General features: G+C 41.6%; 1 protein-coding gene across 4 annotated transcripts in view; it reads left to right on the top strand.

The window, feature by feature from the left end:
* The window catches only part of nectin1b (nectin cell adhesion molecule 1b), a 160,544-nt gene that overhangs the window by 50,857 nt on the left and 89,871 nt on the right, over nucleotides 1-19,816 (top strand). For all 4 annotated transcript variants that reach the window (XM_087851142.1, XM_087851141.1, XM_006796656.3 and 1 more), the window contains exons 2-5: nucleotides 293-664; nucleotides 2,395-2,694; nucleotides 4,248-4,365; nucleotides 9,422-9,573. In XM_087851142.1, coding sequence (XP_087707268.1) covers nucleotides 293-664; nucleotides 2,395-2,694; nucleotides 4,248-4,365; nucleotides 9,422-9,573 — 942 coding nt within the window. The remainder of the gene's footprint in view (nucleotides 1-292; nucleotides 665-2,394; nucleotides 2,695-4,247; nucleotides 4,366-9,421; nucleotides 9,574-19,816) is intronic.

Here is a 19,816-nt window from a genome sequence, read left to right on the forward strand (position 1 = left end):
CATTATGTTAATAACAACTCCCACAGCTTTTGCACACAACCACCACCATGAACCAACTTTTTTTATGTATAGGGGGCAGATATAGTATCTGTGGCACACAGGTGCGTATGACTGAATCCACGAGTCTGACTTCTGAGTGTTGTGCGTGCTTGTACTACCTAGGAGGCTGAATTGACTCCTTGACTTTCAGTGCATGTACTTGCTATTGACTGGAGTGCTTGCTTGGCCTTGGACACTTGTTAATCGTAATTAAATGTTTTTTTTTCCTTTCCACCCCCCTCTTTGTGTCTAGCTGGCAGTGGACAGATGGTACAGATGGACACCAGTAAGTCTGGCTTCGTGGGTTCACAAGTGGAGCTGCGCTGCGTTTTCAGCAACAGTAACCCACCAGTCAAGATCTCCCAAGTAACCTGGCAGAAGCTTCTCAATGGCACCAAACAGAACGTGGCCATCGCCAACCCGGCCCTGGGTGTGTCTGTGCTGCCGCCCTTCAAGGAGCGGGTCAGCTTCAAACATGCAGCCGTTCGTCATCGCACGCCCTCATTGGAAGACACCACAATCGTGTTCTCCAACCTGCAGCTGTCCGACGAGGCTGCCTACATTTGCGAGTATACCACATTTCCTGCAGGCAACCGTGAGAACATGGTCAACCTTACTGTGTATGGTAAGAACTGCACTGATTTTAATTCTGCTTTAATCTCTAATTTGAAAGGAACATTTTTTTTCCTAATCTGGTTTTAGCAGTTCTGTAGGGATCTAAATCTTAGTAATCTAATCACTCATTGTTTCCCATTCTCCAGGCTCGTGTCTAGAATTTATCCAAGACTTATCTCCAATAAAGCAGTAGCTGAACATTCAAAACATGTTCTAAATGTATACATGGACCTTTGGGTTTCTCATTAAAACTGTGCAAGATTTCATTAATGGCAGTAATATTCCCGAAACGCTGCCTGATAAACATCCATCTTCAAGACATCTACATCTAAGAAAGCCTAAATTGTGGCGAGATCAAATTATTAAGCTTAATCCACCGAGTGAATGGGAACATTTAAAATTACCAGCTTCTGGGAAACAGAAAGTGTGTCTTTAGTGAGTGGAACAACCTGCCTAACATACTCTGTGACTTCTTACAAAGATCCTATGGAAAAGAAAAGTTAGGTAACTTTTCCAGTGAAGTATATGTGACTACCTTTAGAGTCAAGATAAGAGAGTTAAAAAAAACCCAAAAAACAGGTTAAACGTCTGAACATCAGTTAAGGAGTTATTTCCTGAAGCACGCTTATGCTGGTCTGATGAACAATCAAAGGAATGAAAACCCTGTTGCTCAAATTTGGTGTCCTATTGACCTTTTTGAAACAGATAAAACAGGGTCAACCTGACAACCTGAGTGAAAGGCTTAGTAAAAACATATTTACAGCTCTTCTCTTCGACGCCCATTGCTACAGGCTGTGTTGTAAAATAGACTAAAAACCGTAGACTGGCTGCTTTCTATATGTTTGCTGAAGCTCTCGGTATAGCTGTCCTCTTTGTTGTTGAAACTGTAGCACTTGCAGAGCAGCACCAAGAGCCACGTCAATGAATAATATATATATACTGGTGAATTCCATATAACATGGGCCTAATAGCTTTTATAAAACAAGAAACCTTCGCAGAGGTTAGTTGATAAAAATGGCAGGTGAAATGGAAATCAATAGGAGCACTTCTGAGTGTATAATTTGGCTTGAATAGTACTGTGGCAAAAAAAAGAGTCCTCGAGATGTAGTTTATCTTGGAAAGAGGCAGCTTTGAAAAGGTTGCGTGCTGACTCTGATTAGAGAGCTAATTAGAAATTAAGTGTTGGTTTGTGTTCTATTGAGCACCGGTAAAAGAAATAGCACTTGGCTTAAGTAGTCCCTGTTGCCGGGTCTTCTTAGTCAGCCCCGAGTCCCCATTTTGTGTCATTTGGCCTCCCAGGACTTTTTAGGCTTCAGTGACTCAGTTTTTAGGCTCAGTGAACATCAGGAACATGTGTGCAGATAACCAACCGGCAGCCTTCAAAGAGGCCTCTTTATAGCCTATCTCTTTCAGTTGTGCATTTGCTCAAGCTCAAGCCTGCCTTTTGATGTGCTAAGAGTAGATTTCTGATTGGCAACTCACAAAGGATTGAAATTGGATGACTGCGCATTTGGATAGGCAAGTGGGTTCTACATCTGAGAGCTTTGAGGAGTGAAGGAAGAAAAACAATGTTATTTTCATCTCAGCTTCTTAGTTTAATTTACTTCAGGAAATTGATTGTTAGAAAAGCAGACAAGGCTACACACTAAAATAAAATGGAAAGTGAAATTAAAAAATCAAGCTCATTCTTGAGTGACTCTTTTTCTTGCTGAAAATTAATTTCTCCTTTCTACTCGGCAGCTCGGCCCATGACGCGTATGACCTTGACGACGCCTACGATCGTGGCTAGGGCTCAGAAGCGTAAGATGACAGTTGCAACTTGTGTATCTGCGAATGGAAAGCCCCCGAGCGTGATCAAATGGGATACCAGGTTGAAAGGCGAAGCCACTTACCAGGAGACTCGCAACCAGAATGGGACGGTGACGGTCCGGAGCAACTATGTGGTGATACCGAGCCGCGAGACCCACAAACAGAAGCTCACGTGCATCGTCACGTACCGAAATGAGAAGATCACAGACAGCGTGGTGCTCAACGTTCAGTGTAAGACGCCGCTCTCCTACTACTTCACTATTTTTCGTCTGTGCTTTTATTTTGTCCTGCACCCACGCGATGATTTTGTCACCAGATGACACCACTCGGCACAGTTTACGCCAAAAAAAAGGTTAATTACTAGTAAACAAATGAGCAGTAAACTACAGCGCCAGACTCAGTCTAAGCATGTTAGAAATCTATTTTTCCCAGTTCTATTGACACAACAAATAGAATCAATAATTAATAGAATGACTGAATAAACAATTATTCAAGACAAACACTATTTACCAAAAATTATGTATTTAGAGAAAAATCAATGCTTAAACAAGACCTGTTTTTCAATGTTGTGTTGGCAAGTGTGCAATGGTTCTTTTACACTGCTGTATTATTTGGATGACCAAATTTTTTAACCTTTTTTCAAGATTCTGGTGTTTTCAAGCTATTATTATTAATATTATTTTTGCAAAAGTAGGCTTAGGAAATGTTGAAAAGTATCATTGTTATCATTAAAAAGCTGAATAAATAAATAAAATTAAACTACACAACCAAAACAATAGCCTCCTAGTCTACTTTTAGGGTATATTAACAACAGTTAGTATTTGGTGCAGGGCTTTAGACTCAGTCATTAACAGCTGGCTGGTTCTGCTTTTCAGGTAGATGTAATGCCAGTTTTTGTTGCCACTATTTTCTCTTAAATTTTCAAAGTGAGACTTTGAAACAAACTCCATTGGAGCCTGTCCTTTTAAACATTGTTGCAAAATGTATTCTATCATCCACTAGAAAAAAAACTTCAAAACACCAGACAAAGCTTCTTCTCTACTTTATATATTACTTTCGGGCATCTCTGCTCTCTTTTCTTCAACATCCATCTTGAACGTAGGGACAGAGCCAGCGGTTAACTGACTATTATGCTACCTGGCTAGATAGCATTATCCAGGATGGCATTCAGCTGTATAATTATGTATAAATGTATAAATGTGCAGTTATTATTGCTATGATTGCTCATATGTCATACATTTTCTTGTGCCTTAAGACAGGCAAATGTTCAGTGATGTCTATATAATTGTTAGAACAGTGAGTAATGTGGGTGTTAATAGAATTAATAGGTGTCCTTTCTGAATAAGCACTCCAAAGTGCTCCAGGTGGCCAAAATCGTAATGCAGTTATGTTTATGTAACTAATACATAAACACAGTTGGCATTTTGTCTGTTTACTAGTAAAGCATTATTTGTATCATGCATTATCTGAAATTATTAGCAGTATACCATTAGATCCTGTGAACTCCTTACACTACTAGTCCATTGAATCTTTTATATGCAGTTTTCATGTGAAAAAGTAGCATAAAGGTAAAAATTAAATGTGAAGAACTAGATCTTTTTTTTTTTTTTTAGATCATCTGGTCAAGATGATTTTTGATCCATTGTCTCAAGCTAATATGAACTATCTGCGACTTTAAAGTGGATGGGTTTTGAAAGGCAAACTGCTAGTGTCCTTCAGCAAAGGCACAATAATAGAGCAGTGGATTATGAGGGATAACTGACAGGAGTGCCCTTTCCTTGCAGATGAACCCGAGGTGCAGATCGAGGGGTTTGATGGAAACTGGTACCTGAACCGTCAGAATGTTCAGCTGACCTGCAGGGCTGATGCTAACCCCCCTGTCACGATCTACCAGTGGAAACTGTAAGTATGGCTAAACCGTAACAAAACCCCTTGAGGCTCAGAGGACGAGGCTGCAAGGATACACGCTGTTTTTCTCAGGGGAGGAAAAAAAAAGTTTTATAGAGGGCTTACTAATGCAACGGGAGGCAATTTCACCGAATGGTCAAAGTGAACATTTGTTTCGAAGCATATATACAAGAAAGTAATCTTCAAAGATAAAAACGCTGTAGCTTCCTTCATCCTCTCCAGAAATGTGTCTCAGTTTATTTGTTTGTTTAGAAAACGTGTAATGAAGATAAGACTAGGACCCCAGGCAGAGCACAATGGGCCTATTACACCAGCAACATATACCCCTATCTCCCCGATGGTCACAGATAGTGGGAGATAAATGCAAACAGAACACCATTTGCTTTGCTTTTGGGGTTGTGCTTTGAAGTCGGAGGGCCAGGATGCAGGTAGAGGGGTGAGAAAGCATCTTTGTTAGTGCTGTTGTGTCCTCTGAAGGGCACAGATGTAGCGGGTTGTCCCCGAGACAGTGAAGAGAGGGCTGAAACTGAAGCTGAAGTGGGAGCCATGGATTAAGCCCACATACCGCAGGCCTGACATCAGGGCTTTCGCCTGAGAGCCTACCGCTGAAAATACAAAGGCTAGAACAGACACAAACATGATTTCGAGCTGTTGGAGAATTGCTAAGTAACCTCAGGTTTGATCTGCTCTAAGGAACAGCATGAAAAGTGGGCTTACAGAAATAATGAAGTAAGTACTGAGATATAAAAGAAATAAAAGTGAATGCATAACTGCCATAATTGTGACTGATCAAACCCCTCACTGCCTTTGAATATCAGATGCAAGTACCAAAAAAAAAAAAAGACGAGGAAAGAATAAAGAAGTAAAGTGGGTGCGGTTCTTCAGATATAAAGAGTATCACCTTTTTAAATTCAAGTATTATATTATAAAATTGAGAGATAAATGTAGCAATTTGTCCTTTAATTGCTTGGTAAAAGAAAGGTTGAGAAATATGTCAGTGGACTTGAGTGGATGTGGATTAATAGACCATTGTGCCCACATTGTATCTACTCTACAGACGACTGCTGGATTTTAATGAGACAGAAGGGGTTTCTTTCTCTCCCGTTCTGTCTTATTCATAGATTTAGCTTTCAGGGCAGAAAGACTGATACTTACTGATATATAAACATAGCAGCAGAAGACGAAGACAAAATGGATATTCTGTTTGGCCTGTTTGGGTTTGTTTTTTATCAGAATCAAGGCGAGATTTAGGGAGATAGAGGAAGATAGGAAGAGAAGAGGAGGCGAAGAGGAAGAGATGTTAAGAGATGTGATCTAGAAAGACGAGGGCACTGTGCTGACAGATAGGAGAGGACGGCCATTGCTGCACTGAAAATGAGATGCCAAATCTGTTGTGAAGGTTCCCCTGGGCTCCACTGTGGAGGTCAGCACAAGGCTGTGACGGAACGATCCAGAACAAGCTGGCAGGATTGCGTCACACTCAACTCCAAACACAGAGATCTAAAAAGGAATTGCAGCACATATCAATAAGAATTTAATAATAAATCCCAAGAAAAAATCACTACATAAAAGGTTTATTTTATATATTTTTATTTTGTGTTGTGTTCAATTTACTGTTGGAACTATAATTAAAAAAAGTTTGCTTTTACTTTGCACAATCACTTTCTGCCTTCATATATAGTCCTTGAGGAAAGCATCTAAGCCTCTTTGATTTTTTTTCTCCTGTTCTTAGAGCACATTGCCAGAGCTATTTCTCAAAATGGGTTAATGGGGAGCTTCACTCAAGTAGCTCAGCTAAAAAAAGGAATGCATCCTGTATGAACTGTGTTGTTTGTTTTTGAAATGTTTGTTCGTACGGCATCATTTCTGGAGTCTGTTTTAAGTGCACACAGCAGTTTTGAGTGGGCATTAGAACAATAAGTGCAGGAAGGGTGAGCTAAAAACATGGCTATTCTTTCATATAGGGCTGCACGATTAATCGTTAGAAAATAGCGGTCTCAATTCATACTTATGTGCGATCTCATTTCCAAATGACAACGAATTTAAAAAAAAAAAGAAGAAAAAAAAGAAAGACGACGACGATTGTACCGCATTTTGATCCGGGACGTAATCTGCATGAAAACAAGCGCTCACTCTTCCTGCTCAACAAGTGACAAAGGCGGAGCCTTATACCACGTGATACAGAAGCTGGCTGCCGCGCGAATAGGACACCGGAAATAAAGCTCCCCACAGGAGTTTCCGCACCGGAAGTAGCATATGCTAACGTGCACATAGTCAATTGGCAGGAAAAAACAACGGAGAGCACGCCAGGGATGACGAGAAAGTGACTGGAGAAAATCCGTCCCGGTCAACCACCCAAACATCAATAACTGGAACCTTATACAGCGCTTCCCTATACCCGTCGAACTCCCGCAGGCACAAAGAAATTACGGAGGCTATTACTTATCACCTGACCAAAGATATGGCTCCCATCAACACTGTGCAAAACGCGGGATTTAGGAAAATGATCAACACCCTAGACAAACGCTACACAGTACCGTCCCGCAACTGTTTTTCTATTGTTGCACTACCTGCTCTATACACGCAGTGTCTAGCAACGATGGAGACGGAATTTCAAGCAGTACAACATTTTGCGGCAACGAAAAAACGTGAGACATTTGTTGTTTTTGTTTATTTATTGTTTTTATGTTCAGTCTCAACTGTTACGAAGTTGATGTGCAGTTAATAAGCGCAATAAATATTTATATTGGAAAAGAGAATCGTGATCGCAATTCTAAGCAAAAAAATCGTGCAGCCCTACTTTCATACATTCAATTCACTACAGTTATAAGATGTTTTTAAAAGAAAAAGTATTTCAAACAGACACATCATTTCCCATTAAAAAGACAAATCTGTATTATTTAAAGTAGACTGCTGCATTCCACTGTGTGATTGCTGCAGACTTAATTAGCCAGCTTACTTATCTGTATTGTTAAAAATGTAATTCTATTAGTCATGTCAATGAAAGGCCACAATAAAACAACTGTTGGTTACATTTTTTGGTCACCAGTCAGTGTGAATAAAACCCGGAGAGCCCTCTAAATTATATTTCAGTTGTATAACAGCTTTGTACAACTACTTCTGTTTAAGCACTTACTAAATATTGCTCCTGTTGCCTGGGGTTTCTCCAAAAAAATAACATTTCACATTACACAAATTTAAATTATAAGCGGACAGATGTGTGATTAAAAAGAGCAATGCTGTTAATTTCCTCTTTTAACTAACATTGGGTTGTGATCTTATCAGTTTCCTATTACCAGTCCCATTAATTATTGGTAGTATGTTTTTCACCTCCACATAATGTTGTTAGTTGTTAAATGTTGCTGATTGGCATTCTGTCCAATCACACCCACACCTATATGCACACACATATCATATTTAAATGCTTGCGCATGACTGGCTAGCCAGTGAATAGAGAATATACATAACTCGTAAGCTGTTTGTTAGTCTTTCATTTTTATGCTTCCGCACACACGTGCACACGCAGACACACATTCAAATGTCTGACACAAATGCAGACATCTTTGGTAGTGGCAGAGTCCGTGGTGAATCACAGTTTGCCGGCCTTTCATTTCTGCAACAAATCAATTGGGCTTTGCAGAACTCAGCATTTGATAGCGGCTCACAAGGTAACTGATTATTGAATCGTGACATACTGTATTGAGGGTTGTTTGCGGCTCCATTGCAATTGCTTCGCCAAGGTGGCCAATGAAAACAGCTCAGCCGTAACTCTTTCTATTACTTTTGTTCTGAACTATGGACTTTTTGTTGCTACGAAAATATGCTGTGGTATTTTTTATATTTTTATTTTGCCTTGTTTTGACATTTTCTTCTGTCAGATAAATTTAACCACACGCAGATCAGCTATTTGTACTTAACGTTTTTATTAAATACCTTGTCGGTGTGTCGTAGGCCCTGTCATTGCAGAGCCTTGTTAAAAGCCTGTTAAGTGAACCTCAAATGCTTGATGTGTGACCATTGTGAGCATGAAACTTAATATTGTTGCCTCGCCGTGATGTTATTTTGTTTTTCTCTCACCGTAATGAATAGGAACACTACATTGTTTTTGATGTTCTTGCACGCCTGCACTTCTCAGTGTGCCTTTCTGAGCCCACAGTAGTGGAGGAAATCTTTGCAGCATCCTTATTGATTAAAGAAACCACCAGCAGCTCACCTCATTCAGACCAGGGGCCTCTTTAATATTATCATGATGTTTTGTAACTCTGTTCAAGCTGGGCCTATTCAGAGCAGGTGATGAGGCTAATTGAGGGAAACGCAACAGGAAACATCTAATTGTCGTGAAATTTGATGCCTTTTCTAGCCTGCGGGCTCCATAAAAAGGGTCCAGATAATACAATAGAGGCTTTGTTTGTTCATGATCCATGGCCTCAAAGTCTGCTGACCTGATCAAAGGACATGAGCAAGTCTGAACACAGTAGAGATAGTGAACCATGAAGACAAACACCTCAGGCAGGAGAAGCAGGCTGCAGTTCTCAATGACAGCACAGCATTTGGTAGATTCTGCATTTATCGCTTGATCAGCTGCCTCTCCTGACAGCTCCCCTGAGTTTTGACTTCAGCCATGTGTGCTGTGCTGTAGTTTAGGGAGGAACCCCCCCCCCCATCCCCTTTACCCCCTACAATCCTCCCCTCTGCCACTGCTTTGTATTCCACGTGTCAAAAAGTCCATGTCCTCAGGCTTCAGCTATATCTTACCTGTTTGGACCTGCTGGGATTCCCTGTCCTCATAATTTTGTTTGGACGTGATGGATGATGGCTGAAATATAGCACTGTCAAATATTCTTGGTATTTATCTCACACCCACACCCACATCCAAGTTTGTTTGGCACTAGAGACTGTATTTTTTTATGCGCTTTGAATTGCTTTGCTGCATCTGGGAGGATTTTTTTTCCTTTTTTTTTCAGTGGTCTGGAGTAATTCTGCCTTTTTATGGCATCTGCATTATTGTTCCTCTCTCTTTCTCTCTCTCTCTCTCTCTCTTTCATCGCAGTTTGAATGGCTCCCTACCCAGCAATGTGGAAATCAAGAACAACACCTTGTTCTTCAAGGGTCCTGTGACCTACGACTTGGCTGGGACGTATGTCTGCGACGCCACCAACGGCATCGGGACTCGCACCGGCATCGTGGACGTCAACATCACAGGTAGGCTGATTAAGCTGGTCATTTCTCTCTCTCCAGTAACTCTGGCATGGCCTGATCAGTGCAGTAGCCCTCTACAAATTCAGTCAGAAAGGATCAGACCCCCTTCTGCCCAAATAAACACAGCTATCAGTGCACATGCACATACCAGGTGATTGCAGCAGATCGCCTGCGTAGTTTCAATGTGGATCCAGCTTGCCTTAGCTGCGGGGCACCCTGCTGAACAGTGTGGCAGGTTGGGTGTTTGTGTATCAGAGTTTCACACACTGTGAGAACCACCGCCCCCCTCCCGACCTGCCCTGTTACACATCCAAGCACATGTGTGGGAGCAACATAAAGCAGGTCTATTATCAGTGCCTAAAATAACATCAAGGAAATTGGGGGTTTGAGGTGAGGTTACTGTATTGATCATAGTTTGCTTGCATCATGCTCACATCTCTCTGAGCTCTGTGCCAGTTCTTTTGTCTCTTCTTCTTCTTCTTGTCTTCTGGGGAAAACAAAATGCTGAACAAAACTGATTCAGTTTCCTTGTATTCCACATAATTGTTGGCACACACGCACTGTGGTTCCTCTGGGTTCTTATCCATAGGAGACGATATTATGCCCTCAAAGCCCCAACTGCAATATATGCCAGATCTGACTTTGCTAGACAGACTACAAATGTGGAGACCATCTTTTATTGCTACCAGCTGTGTGCGTGTGGTATTGGGAGACTGTCACAGTTTTGCTCTGGTCGGACTGGAAAGTCTTTTCCCCTTCGCTCTCTGCGCTGCTTGGTTTCTGGGAAGCCGAGGTGTTCTAACTTGCATTGCTTTGCATGTTGACTCATGTTGTGTCTCTGGAAACGCTCTGCTTGGTGTGAAGTGAACAGCTGCGCCTTACAGTATCATTGCATACCTTTTTTTTTTCCTGTTTCCTCTCTTTCAGTGTGTTATTCTCTGCTGGTAAGGGTAAGGCTAAGACAAAGAAGCTTTGTAGGATGTTGTGTGATGTCATTACCTGCATTGTGAGGAGTTGCCCTCCCAAAGCAGATGGGCTAGTAGCTTTATAATAGAGGTTTCAAAGGAGTCGGAACAAGCCTTTCTTATCGAACAGAAGATGAGGAAGTAATCTGCTGTTAGGAAATCGCTGTGCACCAGCTTGTATTGAGTAACTGTGTTCCAAGGAGATGTACTGTTTGGCATAAAGTACTGTACCCCCTTTTGGAAAGGCAAAACAAAGGCACCAAAGTAATTTTCTATTTCTTCTTTTTCATTGATTGCTTAAATTAACAAACCACATTGCTATTGTCCCAGTAGTCTTTCTGTTTATTCTCATCATTTGTCTGTATAATTGTATCGAGTGAGTGAGGTGAACAATGCGTGGGTACATCATGTGAGTGCCTTCGCTTTCAGGTCGCCTCCGTGCAAAACTGGAATCTAAGCATTCTGTTTTGTTTTTGTCTTTGAACCTTTTGAGTTTTGAAGAAGTTTGCACTGTGCTCAGTAGCAGGTTAGAGGAAGCGTAATGACTAATTCTGTGGCTGTGAAAATACATTTGGTTCTCAGTAGTAGGTCATTGTTCCTTTCTGTCACTCTGCATGTTTACAAATAATGAATGTGCTTCGTTATTACAGTTATTACATATAATTATGCATTAAAACGAATTATTGAATTTTTTCTACTTGACAGTTAGATTGTCACTTGATATTTGTAGCTATAATAACTACCGTCAAAGAAAAACTATATATCAAAGATTAAATGCCACAAAGCACCCTGTGGTCTGTTTGCCGTCTCTGTAGTAACACACTGGCTGAATATATTGTTGTTCTGTACTATTTGATGGCAAAAGTTCCCAATTTCTTTTAAGGATATATTCCCAAAGCGTACCACACGAGTCTTAAAAGCATGTTGCCAGTTCCCATAGTAACAGTTACAAGTTAAAGGGAGAACAGCCAGATTCCCTCCTGCGAAAGCACAGTTCAGAGCCTCAGCTCTGACATGGAGCCCCATCAAATTACACAATGCCTTATAAGCAACTCAGGTTGATTTGAAGCATTAATGCAGTTTCCTGCTGTAGGATGCACACAAAGGGCGACAGAGGCGGTCTGGCCCCGTGTCTCGTACACCAGCGGTCCCCAACCCCCGGGCCTCGGACCAGTACCGGTCCGTGAGTCGTTTGGTACCGGGCCGCGAGAGTTGGGGCTCAGGTGTGAAATGTATAGTTTTCAGGGTTTTTATTGGTTTTCAGCGTTATTTTGTTATCGTTTTTATCGTTTACTCGGTTTTCCTTGGTCTTTTCACGTGTGTTATGAATAAATCTTCTTTTTTTCGGTACCGGTACTAGTTTTATTTTGTTGTATTTATCCGCGACACCTTAAAGGCCGGTCCATGAAAATATTGTCGGGCATAAACCGGTCCGTGGCACGAAAAAAGGTTGGAGACCGCTGTCGTACACTAGCAACATGGATGTCTTGCAGTGGTGTGATGCATCTGCTTATGCGCTCTTTGCTGATGATGTGAAATTGATAGCATTGCCATCTTAGTGTGTACTTGTCACCAGAAACTCTGAACTTTCGGTTCAGGAGACATTTGTGACTGCAGATGTGCACGGCTGACATGACTGAAAAGACCTTTACATGGGAACTTCGGGGTGTTCACAACATTTCCTATTGACTTTTCTGAAGTGCTCTTTGCTGCCTTGACATTGGCGGTGCATAATGACCCAGTGGCGCTGGTGTAAGAAGTGTGCTGATGCTTCATTAACTTCAAAAAGCATCTTTGTGCTTTGCAACTTCAAAGAGGTCTGGCTGAGACATAGCAGGTGAGAGAGCCCACTGCTGGCTGCTGTTCATGGCTGCACCATTAGGCCTCAGTAATCCTAGCTAAGTGTACCAAACCACTATCTTCGGCACATTTGTTCAGAACATCATATGGCTGCTAGAGCTGCCAGATTTTTTTGACCATTGAAAACACAAAATAATAATTTATTTCCCTTGTTAAAAGCCCATTTTAATGGACTTTGAACATGGAGACTCCCAGGAGAGTTTTGTGTTACTAGAGTCAATAAATCATCATTGTTCCTGGTCTTTTTATCCTTTATTAAACTCTATCATTGACAAATATGACACCCAAGCAATCTTGTCACTATTATACATAATTTTGTCCACAGAAAGATTTTTTTGTTTTCAAGTTCACTTATAGATTGCCACCATAATGTTCACCTGCTGTGGCGACAACCTTGCTTGATGTCAGGAAGATAAAACGTCCACGACGTCTCATTTGTATAGCAGAAAAGCTATTTTCCCACAGTGGAATGCAGCACACGTGGGGGATTTTAAGAAAGTGTGTTTTAATCAAACTACTCAGTTTTCATGTACAGATTGGTAGCTGCATAGCTGTCACCTATGCAGATAGCAGGGCCACAGAGCACCTTGTTTCAATTAGTTCTGGGATAGTGTTTGCTGCGGAGATGGCATCGACTATGGTCGAGTCACATGGGCTAAAATGGCTTTCTCCAAGGACATGTGTTCTGGAGAAATGGTGTCACTTGTCAGAATCTAATGAAGCACTCTCCTGGTTTAATCAATCCTCGCTCTCAGAAAAAGAGGTGGAAAGGAAGTCTAGGGGAAAAGGAAGAGAGGGAGGGGGAGGGATCTATAGCGAGGGAGATGAGTTTCATGTAATGGGCCTCTTCTTAGCAAATACCTCACTCATTTACATGCAGTTCAGAAATCTCCCGAGAGAAAGTTGACAAGTCGTCAGATCTGATTAATCAGCTAATTACCAACGGGTATCAGAGGCCGTGTTAAAAAATAGAGACAATTAAACAGCCTCACAATGTAAGTTATTTTTGATGAATCCTTCTCAGCAGCCTTTAACTGTCTAATAGGAATGTCACTCAGGCAGTCACCCCTGTAAAATATTGCAGCTGAGAAAGCCACAGGAATAATGCGGTTAAACCTCAAAGATCCTCCCCAACTTAAGAGAGACAGAATCAGTCTTTCATTAAGATAATCAGCTTTTCCACCATCAGACTCTGTTTTTGTGCTTGGAACAAATCAATGCTGCCATCTTAAATTTCTTCCTAGAGCTTAATAAGTTCTGATGAATGGCTGTTTTGCAAGGATGGCCTTACAATTATGTCATTATCACCCCTGAGAAAGGATATGTGTGGTTTTATTCTTGGCAGCGCACAGTTTTGTGACATGTGGGAAAATTAGCTTCAGTGAGGGGGAAGCGCATTTGTTTACTCGTTTTAACCTTGACTCACCCACACACCAGCGCTCGTCTTTGAGAGATAGGAGCCAGAGTGAGTCAAAGACGTTGCATTATTCCAGCCATATTAGCAGGATCAGCTATGAATGATGATATCAGATCAGCTAGGGGTCAGCTAGTATGTGAACCTTTGGATGATTCCCCTTACAGCTTAGCAGCGCTAACTTTCATCTTCCTTTGTCAGAGCTGTGGCAGAGAGCTGCTTTAGAGAGCAGAGGTGCAGTCAGCTTTGCCACAGGGCTTTACCAGTTGGGTTAAACCGGATGGAGTGACAGCGTTCTCGTCAATTTAGCAAGAAAGCGTGAGGATGGATCCTTCTGTAAGCACAGTCAACCCGTGCCAACATCTGTCCACGCTTCCCTGAACACGCAATAGTTGGCTGCCATGTGAGAAAATGACGTTTAGAAAGAAGAGGTGGGGGAAAAATCCTAGTCATGTGCCAAAATTATTTTAATAAAATATATATATTAGGGGTGCAACGATACACAAAATTCACGGTTCGGTTCGGTTCGATACTTTGGTGTCACGGTTCGATATTTTTTCGATACAAAAAATATGTTCTTGCCTTTTTAATTTGTCATTTATTAAAATTATAAATATATATTTTAACTCAAAAGTACAGTTTTTAAATTTAATGTTGCTGAAACAACAAAGTAATAAAGAAAATAAATCTATCTGATTGAGGAATCACTCATCTTTGGAAAAGAGCGTTTATTACAGAGAAATGTCTCTTTCCAAAATAAAAGCTATACTATATGCTGTCTGTGGTATACTCTCAGCAGCATATTAGGTCCCCATAAGGAGAATCATGTGCTAACGGCTGTCTAAATGACTCGGTAAAGTTTGTAGCATGCGTGCTTGTTGTTTTTGTCTGCTTCCACTTGTCTTTGCACTAAGATGATGTCGGCGTAAATGTGCAGTCATATTTGTTGTGTTCCCACTAGTGCGGTCAGCGTTAATCTCGTTGAAATGACGTTAAAGCCACAACACGCAAATCTCCGTTAACGAGCTACTGCGGATCGCCCGTGAGTGGGGCTGGACGGCCAACACGTTAACGAGCTAACTGCGCTAACGCACTAGTTCCCACCCATGTAATTGAGCATTGCGTGGCACATCCAACATACTGTTTTACTTTAGTCCATGACGCGCTTACCTTCAGGGTCATACATCACATGAAAACCAAAATAGTTCCAAACGCCGCATCTGAATGAGGGTGGGGGAGGTTCAACTTGCCATGTTGCAATGAGAGCTTAGCTTCTGTCTAGCTAGCTTGCCCTGCACTCAGTGAATTTGCGTTCGACTACTCCGCCTAGGCTGCACTGTCGAGCACAGATCCACTGAGCGCTCAACACAGACAGCATCGTCAGAAGGAAAGTTGATAAAATAAATTAAAAATTTTGTATTGTTCGATACATATGCGTACCAAACCGAAAGTACTGTATCAAATGGTTCAATATCGATATATATATAGTTAGACATTAGGGGTGCAACGATACAACAAAATTCACGGTTCGGTTCGGTTCGATACTTTGGTGTCACGGTTCGATATTTTTTCGATACAAAAAAAATGTTCATGCCTTTTTATTAATTTGTCATTTATTAAATTTTCACGGCACATTCTGCACCACATCTCTGTGCGTTCATCATTTGTTTGAAGCCAGCTCACCTCCTGCAACCACTTTTCCGAGAATACGCGCTTCTTTTGTGGTTCGGACTCCTTCTGACATTTCTTTGGAGGTGGAGGAACATCACAGTAATTGCTTAAAGGAGCTTCTTCGACATCTTTAAGAGTTCTAAACAAATGTCTGTCCTCCTCCTTAAAATCTTATGTACGCAAACACGCGTTGCAACTTCTTATCTTGTGCGGGTTTTTATTTTGACAGCGAATGCGCACCTGCGGACCACTTATGTGCAGCCCTGGTTATTTAGCTCGTCATATTGCAGCCACAGAAATTCTTTTGTCCATGAAACCATAAAGCTGCACTTTCTTTTTGCCTTATAGTCTGATTTGTCATAACCTTTCCGTTTTGTCACTTCTTCACCCTGACCTGTCTTATTTGGCTCAGCAGAACTAAAATATATATCTTGCTGCTTTTACACACGCACTAACATAACGCTCAGCGATTCTCTGCGCGATCAACCTCTCACATGTTTAAGCTGCAGGAGATTTCACTTGTCATGTTTGCATAGTAAGCTAACGATTGATAAGACGATGTCAGAGGAATTGGTGCGCAAATTATCATCACTCACCAATCAGTACTGTAGCTTTCTATACACAGTTCACGCGATTGCAAAGTGAAAGCAAAAAACAAGCGCAAATTCAAACGCGATTTCAGTATGTCACATATTGACAGTGGCCGATGCCAATGACATAATTACCCAGCTACATTTCCGAAAGAATGCAAAAGCATTGACATATATTTTTCCTTCCTACGATAGGCCGACGGGCAGGGCAGAGATAGATTTTGGTAGCCCGACTGGAAAAAAGCCCCAGGACGTCGGGCTAGCGATTTTGCGAGCCCTGTATCTGATTGAGGAATCACTCATCTTTGGAAAAGAGAGTTTATTATGGAGAAATGTCTCTTTCCAAAATAAAAGCTATACTATACGCTTCTTCTGGGCTATATTCTCAGCAGCATATTAAACATATCAGGTCCCCATAAGGAGAATCATGTGCTAACGGCTGTCTAAATGACTCGGGTAAAGTTTGTAGCATGCGTGCTTGTTTTTGTCTGCTTCCACTTGTCTTTGCACTAGGATGATGTCGGAGTAAATGTGCAGTCATATTGGTTGTGTTCCCACTAGTGCTGTCAGCGTTAATCTGAAATGACGTTAAGGTCACAACACGGCAAATCTCCGTTAACGAGCTACCGCGGATCGCCTCATGAGTGGGGCTGGAAGACGTCAACACATTAACGAGCTAACTGCGCTAACACACTAGTTCCCACCAATTGAGCATTGCTGGCACATCCAACATACTGTTTTACTTTTGTCCATGACACGCTTACCTTCAGGGTCATACGTCACATGAAAACCAAAATAGTTCCAAACGCCAGATCTGAATGAGGGTGGGGGAGGTTCAATTTGCCATGTTGCAACGAGCTTAACTTCTGTCTAGCTAGCTTGCCCTGCTCAGTGAATCTGTGTTCGACTACTCCGCCTAGGCTGCACTGTCGAGCGCAGATCCACTGAGCGCTCAACACAGACAGCATCGTCAGAAGGAAAGTTGATAAAATAAATTAAAAATGTTGTATCGTTCGATACATATGCGTACCGAACCGAAAGCACTGTATCGAACGGTTCGATATCGATACGAGTATCGTTGCACCCCTATTAGACATGTATAGGTAATGTATTTATGTCACTGAAGGAGAAATTTGAGTTCGTCTGTCTGATTTTTAAAATTTATTTCCAGCCAGACAGCATCGGGGACGTGAAAGAGGAAGAGAGGGCATGAAACTGTTTACAGGCCTTTATGTAACAGCCTGTGTCAACTTCTAGTGTTCACTGGTTGTCACTTCTTCTTTCCTTCTAGTCCTACAACACTATAATGTGCGAAGACAGTAACACACAGTGATAGTGAGAGAAGGTGACATTGATTTAAGAAAGAAAAGGCCTGTGTGGATTTTTATTTACATTTTTTCTTCACCGGAAGCAAATGAGGTTATTGTCAGGAGAATTCAGTATGCCTATATAATGATTGTGAATGCTTACACGCCAGGTTGGCAGGCAAGCAGCAGCGGGTAGTGGGAAATAGCACAGGGAGCTTCCTCAGCATAAATTTAAATTACTGACAAGAAGATGCTATCTGAGCTGACATTAGATCTTTTAATTGCCTTAAATATTATCACGACTCTAACTGGTTGTGAAACACACCCTTAAAAATGTACTTAACTTCACTAGTCCAGATTGTTGCAAGATATCTTTTCTAAGATTTGATCTCTCAATTTATTTTTTTTCCGCATAGGAAATTAACAGCTCAGGATTTAACATCCGGATTTAAAAAACAAGAAAAGAAAGAAAGAAAAAGATTAAAAAATTTTAATCACTCCTATTGGATTAAAAGTCTACTAAGACATTATTGATTCTTCACTGTTATATTCCAGTTTCCATTACTGAAAGAGTCTTTGTAACAAAATATACCAAAAATAATAAACTCACTTCAGTGACTTTGGGAAGATTTCAGCTTGTGTATTATTTAAAATACTTTACGGTCCTCTGCATAACAGTAAATTCCAGTAGATAATGTAGTTTATTTTTATCAGCTGTGAAACAGACATGGCGGTCAGTCCATTGCTGCAGGATCTGTTGGTTTTCTCAATGTGATAATGCGGCGATCGGTCTGTGTAATAAAACTTGCGAGACTACGGCAAGAACATCCTTGAATAAAACAAGTAATGCACCATATATTACTGACATCTAACAGCAGTGCCGCTACGTGCAGCCATTTGTCTCTTTCTTTTCTCTGACAGAGACAAGAGACATTATGATGTCAGCTTTGCAAAGGCTCCTCTAGCTATGTGAAATTTGTTTGTCTTCGCCTGTCATGGTGGAGTCTGTCTCAATCTGTGCGCTATAGCACATTGCGCTTCTCACATCGCCGCCTGCATTATTCATAGATTCAAAGGCCACATGTGTATATCCTGTATATTATTACACTGTCACTTTAAGTAGATGCAGGTTAAGGGAGCATTTTCAGAATCTTGGTCTTCTGCTCCCTTTGCTAGCTTGTTATCACCCTTGAACTTCCTGCTTCTGCAAACCTACAAGGGTTTTGGTGTGCAGGCTGACAGAGTGACTTCTAGCCCCCACGTTCTCACTGCGGGGAGGGGGAGTTGCTCTTTGCTCAGATCCTGCCAAGATCACACCTCATTATCCAAATGAGACATTAGCATGGCCCGTTCCCTCGCTTGCACAGCATAGGCCGCCCCATAAAGTCTCTTCTGTGTTCTGTGCTGTGCCAGGGGAAAGCACTGAGGGGGAAGATATTGTGGCTGCAGCTCATTTTGCATAAAATGGAGGAGGGAAGTGCTCACTGTATAAAAAGAGTCTTTTTTTTTATATATTTGGAGAAGAAGAGATAACCCGGCTGGAGATGTGAAATGCAAATGTCACCAGGGGAGAGCATGTGAGAGCAGAGCAGCTGAGATCGTAGTGATTTATCTTAACATTTGTTTCTGCATGGCTTGCTGTTTCTGCTCTCCGGAGGATATGCAGAGGAGAGGGATGTGGCAGACAGATGGAGCAGAGGGATTGGCTGAGCCCCTTCGGCCCAGCTCACCTCCTCTGTCCTCCTCCTCCCTGTCCACCCGTGTGGTGTTGGATCTGTCACGCCTCCATGAGAGCCTGATGAAGTAGGTCAGACGCTGTCCCGGGGTCTGACCACTGGCTCCGAAGCTGCTGCTGCTGCTGCTGTTGGTGATGCTTTGTGGTGATTCACTCATTACGCTCAAAAATAACAACGGGGGGAGAAAATAAAAGGGGGGGGGGACGGGACAGAGAAAAAGCACAGGGTAGGATGGTGTGGTAAACAAACAGCTCGCTGACCTCTCGCTGACTTAATACGTGCTAACATGCAGATTTGTTTGCTGCATGTCTGCTGACCCAATAACTCAACTGCACATCAGTTTGACTAAGCGCCGCAGATGCAAATGCATTAATAATGTTACCTGCGTAAACATGATTTTTTTAAAAGAGTTGCATTGGCATTTAGATGCTGGTGTAAATATTCATTGCTCATTAAGGGTGCATTAAAAATGATTATTGCCCCGTAGCGCAAAATGACGGATATTATATTTGCAAGAGGACCAGCTTGCTTTCTGAAATGTTCTGGAGCGCCAGTATTTTCCTGTACTTTCAAATGCGACCTTCATGTCGGATTACTGTTATAATAGTCATAACAATGGCGGCTTTGTTTATTTCAACTGCAAATAACCATATATAAAAGCAGAGAGTCGGTGGTGTGACTTCTTGGTCTCAGTCAGAGATGA

This window comes from Neolamprologus brichardi, chromosome 14, assembly GCF_056152115.1.
Source record: "Neolamprologus brichardi isolate AB-2024 chromosome 14, ASM5615211v1, whole genome shotgun sequence".
NCBI lineage: Eukaryota > Metazoa > Chordata > Actinopteri > Cichliformes > Cichlidae > Neolamprologus > Neolamprologus brichardi.